The sequence below is a fragment of the Centropristis striata genome, chromosome 14 (assembly GCF_030273125.1).
Source record: "Centropristis striata isolate RG_2023a ecotype Rhode Island chromosome 14, C.striata_1.0, whole genome shotgun sequence".
Taxonomy (NCBI): Eukaryota; Metazoa; Chordata; class Actinopteri; order Perciformes; family Serranidae; genus Centropristis; species Centropristis striata.
The window spans coordinates 34,101,795-34,114,767 of NC_081530.1; the positions used below are offsets into that span (position 1 = coordinate 34,101,795).

At 34.9% G+C, this 12,973-nt stretch overlaps 1 protein-coding gene across 1 annotated transcript in view; it reads right to left on the minus strand.

Moving 5' to 3' along the window:
* Positions 1 to 12,973, minus strand: part of LOC131984798 (collagen alpha-1(XIV) chain-like) — a 150,972-nt gene that overhangs the window by 11,473 nt on the left and 126,526 nt on the right. The window contains exons 18-19 of the mRNA XM_059349774.1: positions 12,791 to 12,835; positions 10,821 to 10,966 (exon numbers count right to left, since the gene is read on the minus strand). Of these exons, the coding sequence (XP_059205757.1) occupies positions 10,821 to 10,966; positions 12,791 to 12,835 (191 nt within the window). The remainder of the gene's footprint in view (positions 1 to 10,820; positions 10,967 to 12,790; positions 12,836 to 12,973) is intronic.

The following is a 12,973-nucleotide window of genomic DNA, read 5'->3' on the forward strand; positions in this document are numbered from 1 at the left end:
AATAGGAAAATAAGCCGACTTCTGACTTGATTTATGACCTCATAATGACTTTATGGTCTCAATATTTAGCTTTAAGTCTTCTTTAATAAAGCATGATGTTTATTTTGTATTTAGTGTGTTTTCACTTCATCAAAAGTAAGTGGAACATGTTGGTTGATATAAATGTTTTGCTCAGTGTTCAGGTGGAGTAAAAGAACGACATGTCATTATTCTGACTCCTGATCAGTTGAGCACACACACTGGTTGCAGAAAACCAACATTGTGGGCCTTAAAAACCCACCAACACTATTAAAAAACCTAAAGACGGAAGTTTAATTCTTTGGCCGAGTTTTAAAAGCTGCAGCAGATCTGTGACGGGAAGAAAAACACCTAAAACTTTTTTAATCTTCCCTCGACAACGTTTCTACCTCCTGGAACAACATGTTGTTGCCGAGCAATAATAGCCGAAACTCTGTTTACACACAGTGGAATTGCACTTGATGCCCTGCAGCTTTGGTTTATTGGACAGTGAATGAAGCAGCAGAGGGAAATAACGGAGCTTCACTGAGCTCAGCATCACAGATGGCTGCAGAGAGCAGCTGCCCTCAGCCACCATGACAGGACGGAGACAGAGACGTATGAACCGCCTCAACACTTCACTTCTGGATTTATAAGCCAGCAGAGAGCCGAGCATCAACTCCCTGACGGAGCAAAATACAGGAAGTAAGTAGTGTGCTCGAAAGCTGCAGTTTCTCTCTTTTTTTAGTTCTTTTTCTGGACATTAGGACCCAGAGGAACTCTTGCTACACAGAGTCATGACTTATTATCACCTTATCAACTTCTTCTGGATAGTGTTTGAAAAATAACAAGATTTTTTCCACATCCAGTTGAAACACAACCACATCATCTTCTCATTGAAGCTCTCTTTTAGCTCTGTGTTTGGTCTCCACCAGGCGGCAACCTCCGGGTCTGAGCAGGGAGGCAAACCAGGAAGTGCCTTAAGCTGTATTCTACCAAAAATTCCAGCAGGGGTGCTAAGTTTGGCTGCAAAAGCATTTTTGTCCATTCATTTCAATGCAAAATGAGAAAACTTCTCACTTGATTTATTACCTCAGAAATGTTTTTTAGGACAACACTATGGTCTCAATCACTAGTAAAAAATATTTTTCAAGACAATCTGATGTTAATAGTGCTAATAATGGCCCCATTTAGAAGAAAATAGAAGATAAAGAATGGTATGATTTGGGGCGGGGCTACCTTTGATTGACAGGTCACTAACAAGGCGAGCCGTCATCAGGAGGGAAGCAGAACAATGCGTATCCATGGCAACGTGTCAATAAAGTTATATATAACGTTATATAGATAGAAAAGAGGACGTTTAGTGGTTTGGTCTCATAACTTTGACCCTTTCACTGTATTTTCACTTAATGACAGTTTATTTGAACGTTTTGTTCATTAAATGTCTTGTTCAGTGTTTGGTTGGACTAACAGACACTCCAAGGAGTCGCTGCTCAGTTTTCTGAGGTCAGTACACAAAATGACCAGAAAAGACACAAAATGACCAAAAAGAAGACACAAAATGATTACAAACAACAAAAAATGACAAAAAAAGAAACAAAATTACCATAATAAAGACACAAAATGACTAAAAAAGACACAAAATGACCAAAAAAGGCACAAAATTACCAAAAAAGACACAAAATTACCATAAAAAAGACACAAAATGACTAAAAAGGACACAAATTGACCACAAAATGACCAAAAAAGACACAAAATGACCCAAAAGACTAAAACACATCAACACATTAACACATGAACACAGTGGAGACAGAGCTGACTTCCAGAAATCATCTCAAGGTTGAGAATATCTGTCTTAAAGTCTGTTTGTATAAATGTTGACCACGGTGTTGACAGGTTAGTCAGAAGATGTTTTGTCTGAATGGAGGCTGATAGTTGTGTGGTGGTGAATGTGATTGTTAGTCAGATGGTGTGAATGGAGGCTGATAGTTGTGTTGTGGTGAATGTGATTGTTAGTCAGATGGTGTGGATGGAGGCTGATAGTTGTGTGGTGGTGAATGTGATTGGATGTGAGTTAACGATGAGCAGCAGCTGCTCCACGGCTTCAGGCACAAAGCAGTTAAGACACAAAGTAGTGTGTGAATATGGCAATAACAATAACATCTCTCATTCTCCACACTGCTCATTCACATGAAGAACATTAGAAAAACTAAAACACTCAAGTATAAAAACTCTCAAGAGAAAGTTTGGGACTTCTAAGAGCTGCAGGCCTCGTGGTGCTGCTAAACGTTTCACTTCAATGAGTTTTATAAAGACGAGAAGAGGCAGAAGTTAGAGTGGCAACACTGGGAAAAAAAAACAACGTAAAAATAAAAAGTTACAAAATGCTGAGCATCACATAACAGTGAACAACCGTAAGTTATGTTACAGATAATTTCTTTAAAAATACAGATAATTTACAGTAGTAATATATATATATATATATATATATATATATATATATATATATATATATATATATTACTACTGTAAATTATCTGTATTTTTAAAGAATATATATATATATATATATATATAAAAGAATATATATATATATATATATATGCATTACTACTGTGCACTATGCATTTTATTTTTACTTTAATATGATGCTGATGTTTTTCAACGTTTGCCATTTTTTAAAGTTGTATTTCTTTTTTTAATTATATATATATTTTTTTCTTATTTTAAAGAGATTTCACTGTAATTTAACATTTTACAGACCATTAAACAAGTGAATAATATTGTCATTTTTTAAAATTTAATTTACAGATTTTAACCATCCATTTCATGGTTAATATTTGTAATTAAAGTAATTAACATATTCATGGCATTTGTAAAAAAAAAAAAAAAAAAAAACTTTAATAATACTTTAATATGATGCTGATGTTTTTCAACTTTTGCCATGTTTTAAATTGTATTTCTTTTTTTTATTTGTAAAACAAAAAAAAAGAAGAAGAAGAAAAATCCTCTTAATTAATACGGTAGATTTAAAAAAAAAAAAAGAAAAGAAAAATAATTATTTCTATATATATTTCAGTTTTTAAGCTTTATTTATTCAGGACACCTCACTGGAATCTGTAACACCTCCTGTAAAATAATAATCTTATTATTTTACATTATATTATTATTTTATTTTTACATATAATAAAGCTAATTTCTGGAGCATGTTTTTACAGTGTATCTGCAGAGGGTCAAAGGTCGTCAGGCAGCCTGGGGCAGACTGTGCTTGTTAATATGTTAAACACCTTGTTTAATCTGCCTTTTTTTACCATGCAGAACTGTTTTTAATCATGTTTGAAGAGCACTTTGCATGAAATTGCTGCATAAAATCTGTGATTTAATTAGATTTGATCTCATTTTGTTACAACTCCTGAGCCACGACTCTGAACAAGTTATGAACAGTTTAAATTCCATCAGAGAAGATGAAGTGGGAGAACTGCCACGCAGGAATCAATCCCATGGAAATGAGTCCTTTTTTTCACAGGTTTTTTATTTTAATGGCTGCTGTTCCTCCCCTGGCACACACACACACACACACACACACACACACACACACACTGAGCCCAGAGAGAAAGTAAGTGAGAACAAAGCTGCAGCAGATAGGATCTGATGATCTGATGATCTGGATGCTGGTGAAGCAGCTCGTGGTGATTCATGACCCGGCCGGCTGCCAAACGCAGCCACAGCTGCTCACACTTTGATAAGAGATCATTTAACAAGCCGCTGGAGCTCAGCAGCTGCTGCCTCTTTACTGTCACCAGGAAAAGGCTGATGTGGGACCTGTGGCCAGCACACACACACACACACACACACACTCACACGGACACACACCTGTCCATCCAGAGATGTCCAGAATATGGGAGATATTTCACACTTGTTAACTTACAGACTGAACACCGCCCACTGAGGAGATATGGAGTAAAAAAACTAGTATGTGAAATGACCAATAAAGGCATTTTGTCCATTTTTGAATCCTTTTCATGTATTTTTGTGTCTTTTTTTGTCATTTTGTGTCTTTTGTGTCTTTTTAAGTAATTTTGTGTCTTTTTTGGTCACTTTGTGTCTTTTTTGGTCATTTTGTTCCTTTTTCGGGTCATTTTGTGTCTTTTTTGGTCAATTTGTGTAGTTTTTTTGGTCATTTTGTGTCTTTTTTTGTGTCTTTTTTTTTGTAATTTTGTGTCTTTATTTAGTCATTTTGTGTCATTTTGTGTCTTTTTTAAGTAATTTTGTGTCTTTTTTTAGTCATTTTGTGTCTTTTTTAAGTAATTTTGTGTCTTGTTTTGGTCACTTTGTATCTTTTTTGGTCATTTTGTGTCTTTTTTTGGTCATTTTGTGTCTTTTGTGTCTTTTTTAAGTAATTTTGTGTCTTTTTTTGGTCATTTTGTGTCTTTTGTAAGTAATTTTGTGTCTTTTTTTGTCATTTTGTGTCTTTTTTAAGCAATTTTGTGTCTTTTTTTAGTAATTTTGTGTCTTTTTTTGGTCACTTTGTGTCTTTTTCTGGTCATTTTGTTCCTTTTTCGGGTCATTCTGTGTCTTTTTTGGTCAATTTGTGTCGTTTTTTGGTCATTTTGTGTCTTTTTTTGATAATTTTATGTCATTTTGTGGTCAATTTGATTCTTTTTACGGTAATTCTGTGTCTTTTCTGACAAATTATAAATCCAACACACATTACTCAGGACAGTTGGCAGCAACAAAAGCTCCTGTATGTGAAATATAAAACCGGTCAGCAGCAGAAAGATGATTCCAGTCCTGAAGGTTAATCAGCTGCTTTACTTCATGTATCATTAGACGGCTGACGGGAGACAGAGAGTATAGAAGGAGAGGAGAGATTCTTAAATGTTTAAAGTATAATGTAACCTCTATACCTGCATACAGATATGTTCCTGGAGCCCTCCTCACACCAGACATCTTCTGCTGCTGCTAAATTAAACACCTGAGCGCTGCTGCAGGGAAATAAATCCTGCAGAAAACACTGAATTACATTTGATTTGTGAAGGTAAGCTGCAATATTTAAGAAGGTGATCTGAGCTGACAGGAGTTCCTGTAAGAGGCTTAGCTCACTTTAACACGTTGATAATGTGAGTCACGGCGGCTTTGTGTTCCTCTGCTGACTCGGAGTGACTCGTAAACGTGTTATTGTTCTCAGGTCTCTCATGGAAAAGATTCCAGTGAGGGATCCTCAATTATTAAAGCTTAAAAACACCGGGGAGTGGGGAAAAAGGTTCTTTTCAGGAATTTACTGTAATATTTTACAGGGTTTTTCTTGTTTTTTTGCATTTATGGTCCTGAAAATGAAATTAAAATGATTTTTTTTGTAAAATATAGAAAAAAATATATATACTATTTCTGAGTGTAAAATTAAGGCAATTTTTTTCAATTGTTTTCTTACAGTAAAACTTAAAATTTAATGTAAAAAAAAAAAGGGCAAAAATAAAAATAAAATAAAATGGTAAAATGTCCGGCAGCAAAAGTTCCCAAACATTTATCTTCAAATTGAAGTAAAAAAGAAAAAATATATATATTTATTCTACAGATATATATTGTATTATAGATATTTACTGTATTTTATACATATTTAATTATTATTTATTATATGTTATATTATTCTAGGACATTATCTATAAAATAACGTACGGTTGTTTAATTTTATTTTCACCATTTTTAACACTAATTGTCATATTAAAGTTAAAAAAACTTTAGTTATTCTATATTATTTAATCTTTATATATATATATATATATACACACACACACACACACACACACACACACAAACACACACAGAGATATTTACTGTGACGGTTGAAGTGTTTGGCACCTTTTTTGCCACTTTTTACAGATTTTTAAAAAACTTTTATTTTAAAGTGTACTGTAAATGGAAATATTAACGTATAATATTAACACAAACTGTGGAAATTATGTTTGATGTCTGTTTGTGTCTAGTTTAGTTTTAATGTTTAATTTAATGTGTTAAAGTTCTTATTTATCATTGTTTCATTTATTTAATTATGTATTTATTTAGGTTGGTTTTGTGATTTTGTTCTTCTTTTTCTTTTCTTTTCTATTTTTCTTTCTTTCTTTTTACTGTGTTTGCCCATCGGTGATTTCAGTGTGTTTTGTTTAAATTAATAAAATAAAAAAAAGAATTGTTATTTTCTTTTACAGATTTTTAAAAAACTTTTATTTTACAGTGTACTGTAAATGGAAACTCATGTGCACAACAGTCATAAAATGATCAGGATTTGAATGAGGACAAAGTAAATAATTGTTTTTTGTTTTGTTTAACTTAACCCTTTATTATTTTCGGTTATGTTATTAAGTTTGCTGATATGCTGTATGTTTTATGTGGTAATTATGTTTGATGTCCATTTGTGTCTAGTTTAGATTTAATGTTATTGAATGTGTTAAAGTTCTTATTTATCATTGTTGTTTTATTTATTTCTTTAGGTTGGTTTTGTGATTTTGTTGTTTTCTTTTTTCTTTTTACTGTGTTTGCCCATTGGTGATTTATGTTGTTTTTTGTTTAAATGAATAATAAAAATAAAAATAAATAATTGTTGTTATTTTCTTTAAAGTGATTTTAAATATGATATCTCAGTTTCTGATTTAATATCACAGCAGCAGCAGCAGAGTGTGAGTTGAGCCCTTCAGGCCTCCGTTCTATTTATTATATCTATAAGATGTGTATATTTATGTGAATGTTTATTATATCTATAAGATGTGTATATTTATGTGAATGTTTATTATATATATAAGATGTGTATATTTATGTGAATGTTTATTATATATATAAGATGTGTATATTTATGTGAATGTTTATTATATATATAAGATGTGTATATTTATGTGAATGTTTATTATATATATAAGATGTGTATATTTATGTGAATGTTTATTATATATATAAGATGTGTATATTTATGTGAATGTTTGTGTCTCTGAGGAGAGGAACGTTCCTCCGTATGTTCTGTTTGTTCTCTCTCTGTCTGCTGTGGCTCATTAGTGTGAAGACCTGCCATTCTCCTCTTCCTCCTCACACCGACTCTTTGAGGACGTGCCACTGTCTTCATCATCATCATCATCATCCTCCTCTCCGCTCTGAAGGCCTGCCATCATCTTCAGCAGCACGCTCTTTGTTTTCTCTCCACGGAGGACTTTTAATGTGAAGGGCTGCCATCGTCTTCATCACTAGTCTCAGCTCCTCACTGAGGGACGAGCTCTGTTTCAATCACCTCCTTTTTTGTCTCCACAGAACCAACAACCAGTTTAAGACTCATTCTCCACTTGAACAGCGTTATTACAACCAGTGAGTGGAACTTGACCCAAACTCTTCCTCCTACTTTATTTAATCCATTGTTATTATGTTGTTTATCTACCAGCTGCTCATTTGCATCAGCAGTCCCTTGGCAGGAGTCAACAGAAAAGTCTGAGCGTAAAATAAAAACCATCATCATCTGAAACATTCTGGGCACAAACATCTCTTCAGACTGACACAGGACACACAAGGCAGCCATCGTTTAAACACAAAGTTAACACAAACTTTATCTGCAATGTGAGTTTTATATGAATGTTGTGTGTTGAAGGTCCCTTTATTGCTCCAGCTGGAGCTTTGTTTCACTTGTTTCTATGACAACGTTAACAAAAAGAAAAGCAGCTGCGTTTATTATCTGCCGTGTTGTTGTTACCGCAAGAAATGTTATGTAATGTCATTTTGTGTCTTTTTTTAAGTAATTTAGTGTTTTTTCAGTCATTTTGTGTCCTTTTTTTGGTAATTTTGTGACTTTTTCTAATAATTTTGTGTCTTTTTTAGTAATTTTGTGTATATTTTTGGTCATTTTTGTGTCTTTTTTGGTCATTTTGTATCTTTTTTTAAAAGTAATTTAGTGTTTTTTCAGTAATTTTGTGTCTTTTTTTTGGTCATTTTGTGTCTTTTTTTAGTAATTTTGTGTCTCTTTTTGGTCATTTTGATACTGCCTCCAGTGGCCCCCAGGTAATTTGAGTTTGAGACCCCTGTTTTAAATCACTCAGGTGCACAGAAACACAACAGTGCAGCCGCTGTTGACTCTGTAACTCTCCTCCACTCTGCTGAGCTGTGTGTGAGCAGCCCCGCACGCAGTGAAACCACACTTCACAGACAGAAAAAAGCAGTATGTGTCTGTATATTTATATTTGCATTCTGAGTTGAATTTGAGCAGAAATGTGAGAATCAGCAGCAGCACGGTAGCAGCAGGATGAAAAATGTCTCCAATGATGAAGTAAATTATCCAAATATAGTCAGACGATCACAGAAACAACAAATTCTGAACAATGATTGCCACAGAATGGATCAAAAACTCCTCCAACAACACATTAAAGTCGACAACTTGCCACTAAAAAGTCTCTTTCCCTCACACGTTCTGTCCAACAGACCAAGAGGACATTTGTTTAAAACCAAACCACATGAAAAATACCACAATGTTGCAACTTTACCACTGAATCGCACCGATTCCTCCAGACTTTCTATGTGAAAGCGACCTTGTATTGCAATTTGTTAAAAATTGTGGTTGTGTGAAAATGTCATGAACTGTGAAAGCACGTCAGGAATGTCCTGCTGCCCCCGCGACCCGGCCCCGGATAAGCAGAGGAAAATGGATGGATGTTGTCAGACCTGTTTTAAAAGTAGCATTGCTATCGATGGTGTCACTTTGTCTAATGCAGAAGAACACATGGATGTCTTCAGCATCAGACTGATTCAGACTCTCAGTTATTGTCTCCTCAGCCCACGGGGGGTTAAAACCTCACTAATTACCCCCTGTGGGCTTAGAATGGATTCTGAAGGCAAATCAGAAACCTGGACACCAAATAAAGCATCATCAGCATCATGAGGGACTCCTCAAACACTTCATTCACTCCTTATATTTATCATTATCAAACAGGCTCTTTTTTTCAGAAATGAAGAGGTGACAGAAGCATGAATCAGTTTAACTCTTATGAAGTGTTAAACTGATGTTATGAAGTGTTTGGGACATATGGAACATCTAGATCTCTGCTGGAGGAGCAGATGGGACGTTGAGCTTCTTCACTAAAGTATCTTAAAGACCCAGAGGACACACTTAGTTTCTCTCTCCAGGATACTACACACTAACTACTACACACTAACAACTACACACTAACTACTACACACTAACTACTACACACTAACAACTACACACTAACTACTACACACTAACAACTACACACTAACTACTACACACTAACTACTACACACTAACAACTACACACTAACTACTACACACTAACAACTACACACTAACAACTACACACTAACTACTACACACTAACAACTACACACTAAAAACTACACACTAAAAACTACACACTAACAACTACACACTAACAACTACACACTAACAACTACACACTAACTACTACACACTAACTACTACACACTAACAACTACACACTAAAAACAACACACTAAAAACTACACATTAACAACTACACACTAACAACTACACACTAACTACTCTACTTTCTCTGTCAGCTTCCAGTTATCTCCACTGAAGCATCTGGATTCTTGGTGAACAGTTTAAGACTTTCTGCAGTGTTCTCACCATTCACAACCAATGTGTTTATGATTAAAGTGTTCACTAGAGCAGTAGTTCTCAACCTTTTTGAGTGGTGACCCCCAATTTAACCTGCATGTTGTCCCCCGCTCACTGAACAGAATCTCACAGTTCAGATCAGACAAACTCAGTTGATACGACGAATTTTGGACAAATAATGAAGCAGACAACAACTAAAACATCTCTCTGTTATACAAAATTACCCAAAAAAGAATCAAATTGACCAGAAAATGACACAAAATGATCAAAAAAAGACACAAAATGACCAAAAAATTTGATAAAATTAAGCTAAAAAGGACTCAAACTGACCACAAAAGACACAAAATGACAAAATAAAAAGACACAAAATGACCCAAAAAAGAAACAAAATGACTAAAAAAAAAGACACAAACGTATAAACATATTATACTAACAGCGTTCCCCAGCTCCTCCTGGATGTGTGAGCTCCTGAACTTTCTCTCAGGCTGAGCCCAGAAAAACTACCAGGAAACCTAATTTCAGCTGCTTGTAGCCACAATCTCATTCTTTAAGAAAGCTGTTCTCAACCTTGGGGTCGGGACCCCAATTGGGGTCGCGAGATGATTTCTGGGGGTCGCCAAATCATTTTAGAAGTCAGCTCTGTCTCCACTGTGTTAAAGTGTTCATGTGTTTTAGTCTTTTTGGTCATTTGATGTCTTTTTTTGGTCATTTTGTGTCTTTTTTTAGTCATTTTGTGTCTTTTTGGTCATTTTGTTTCTTTTTCGGGTCATTTTGTGTCATTTTGTGGTCAATTTGATTCTTTTTTGGGTAATTTTGTGTCTTTTCTGACAAATCCCAAAGTATCAAGTTGTTACTTTCCAAGGAGTCTCTGTCTTGAAGCTGACTGTTACACACTCAGGAGGTCAGAATGGACCTTTAAACTGATAGCAAAGGACTTAAAAAATTACATCTTTTAATTAAAAAGATTAAAAGTTACAATAAAATATAAAAAATATATATAAATGCACAGACAGAGAGATGTTTTAGTTGTTGTCTGCTTCATTATTTGTCTGTTTGTATGATAATGTTGCATGTTAAATTGGGGGTCGCCACTCTAAAAGGTTGAGAACTGCTGCTTTCAGTCACTACAGGTGGTAGTTGGTGATGGAAACAAATCACAGAACAGAGAAAGGAGATCTAAGCTGAAACTCCGTCTCACCGTCTCCTCGGCGCGGTCTCCCTTGGCGCTGATGTAGCTCAGTTTATAATGGCGGATGTTCCTGGGCTCCAGGACCTGCCAGGCCACCCGCATGCTGTAGGTGGTCTCATCATCGATCCTCATGTTCCTCACGCCGTAACGAGGAGCTGCAGGAAGAAAACAGAGTTACACACCGACACCAACATCAAGTCGCTGAAGCACAAAACTGTCACAGTTTGATGTTTTTCATCTTCTATCAGAAAAACGGATCATATCAAGATGTCACCATCCTGGCATTTCATTTACTCCGACTTCGTATCAGCCGTCTGTTCCACATCACAACATTTCCCAGGAAAGTTTGTGTGGCGAAACCTCCGACAGCCTTCATGATGGAAGATACACAAACAGCTGAAGACTCACAAACAATCAGTTAAACAACCTGTGATCAGATGTTTGCTATTGATATTTTTTTCTTTTTTGGTCATTTTGTGTCTTTTTTTAAGTAATTTAGTTTTTTTTCTGTCATTTTGTGTCTTTTTTTTTTTATTTTGTGTCTTTTTTGGTCATTTTGTGTCTTTTTTTGGTAATTTTGTGTCTTTTTTTGGTAATTGTGTGTCTTTTTTGGTCATTTTGTGTCTTTTTCGGGTCATTTTGTGTCTATTTTGGTCATTGTGTCATTTTGTGGTCAATTTGATTCTTTACATTTCAGATTAGTTTAATTGAACAGAGCTGTTTAATACATTTTTTAACTGATCAGTATAAGCTATATTGAAGCTATTGAGCCTGATCAGATCTGTGTTTTAAATCATTCATAAAACACATTAAACACAGTGCAACACTGTAACTCTCCTCTACTCTGCTGAGCTGTGTGTGAGCAGGCTCAGCCCCGCCCGCGGTGAAACCACACACTTTACAGACAGGAAAACACAGTATTAGTCTGTTTATTTATATTAAATAGCTAATTTATCAGCTCAGAGTGACAGTCTCTTGTGTTTTGCTGTCATCTGAGTTTCACCGTGTTTGATCTGCTCCGAGGAGAGACAGACCCACAAACCCCACGAGTACAAAGCCTCTAACAGCGGGTTAATTTATTAATTTAATCTATGCAATAGATGATGAAAATAAACACAACGAAATACAGTTCATTCAGGGTAAGAAACTCTCTAGAGACAGTGACAGACAGGGTTTGTTGTTTTATACTTAAAAAACAAAGGAACAGTTTGGATGTACGTTTCTTTTTTCTTATGCAATGCAGAGACATTCAGTTGTCAGGCAAATACATTGATTGATTTTAATAACTCTTTTTGGTCATTTTGTTTCCTTTTTTTAGTCATTTTGTCTCTTTTTTTGGTCATTTTGTTTCTTTTTCGGGTCATTTTGTGTCTTTTTTGGTAATTTTGCGTCTTTTATGGTCATTTTGTTTCTTTTTCAGGTCATTTTGTTTCTTTTTTGGTAATTTTGTGTCTTTTTTGGTCAATTTGTCTTTTTTTGGTCATTTTGTGTCTTTTTTTTGGTCATTCTGTGTCTTTTTTTGGTCATTTTGTTTCTTTTTCGGGTCATTTTGTGGTCAATTTGACACAGCGAAATGCAGTACATTCAGGGTAAGAAACTTTCTTGAGACAGTGACAGACAGGGTTTGTTGTTTTATACTTAAATAACAAAGGAACAGTTTGGATGTAGGTTTCTTTTTTCTTATGCAATGCAGAGACATTCAGTTGTCAAGCAAATACATTGACTGATTTTAATAACTCTTAAAGAGCTGTTCTGTGCAGCTGTATTATCAGGAGAAATAAAAGTACTGGATTGGGACTCTGGAACAGCAGAAACTCAAAAAACCCTGATGAGGAAATATCTGGCAACAAGTTAAAAACGAGTCTTCTTTGATTACAGATTCATGCCGCAAACTGATCTGAGAATGATCTTAAATGTATTTCAGATGGGGGGGGGGTTAAAGAGAAACAAACACTCAGCAGACGGAGAGAGATATTTACTTGCTGAGGTGGTGGTCGTTGTAGCCACAGTGGTCGTTTTCTCAACTGAAAATGAAACAAAAAACATTTAATGGATCTGCTCGATAAAAACAATCCATACAAGTTTAATCAAGACTTTAAAGGGTCCTCTGAGGTTTGTTTCAATCTGGAAAACAATACAGATATAACAGAAAATATATGATT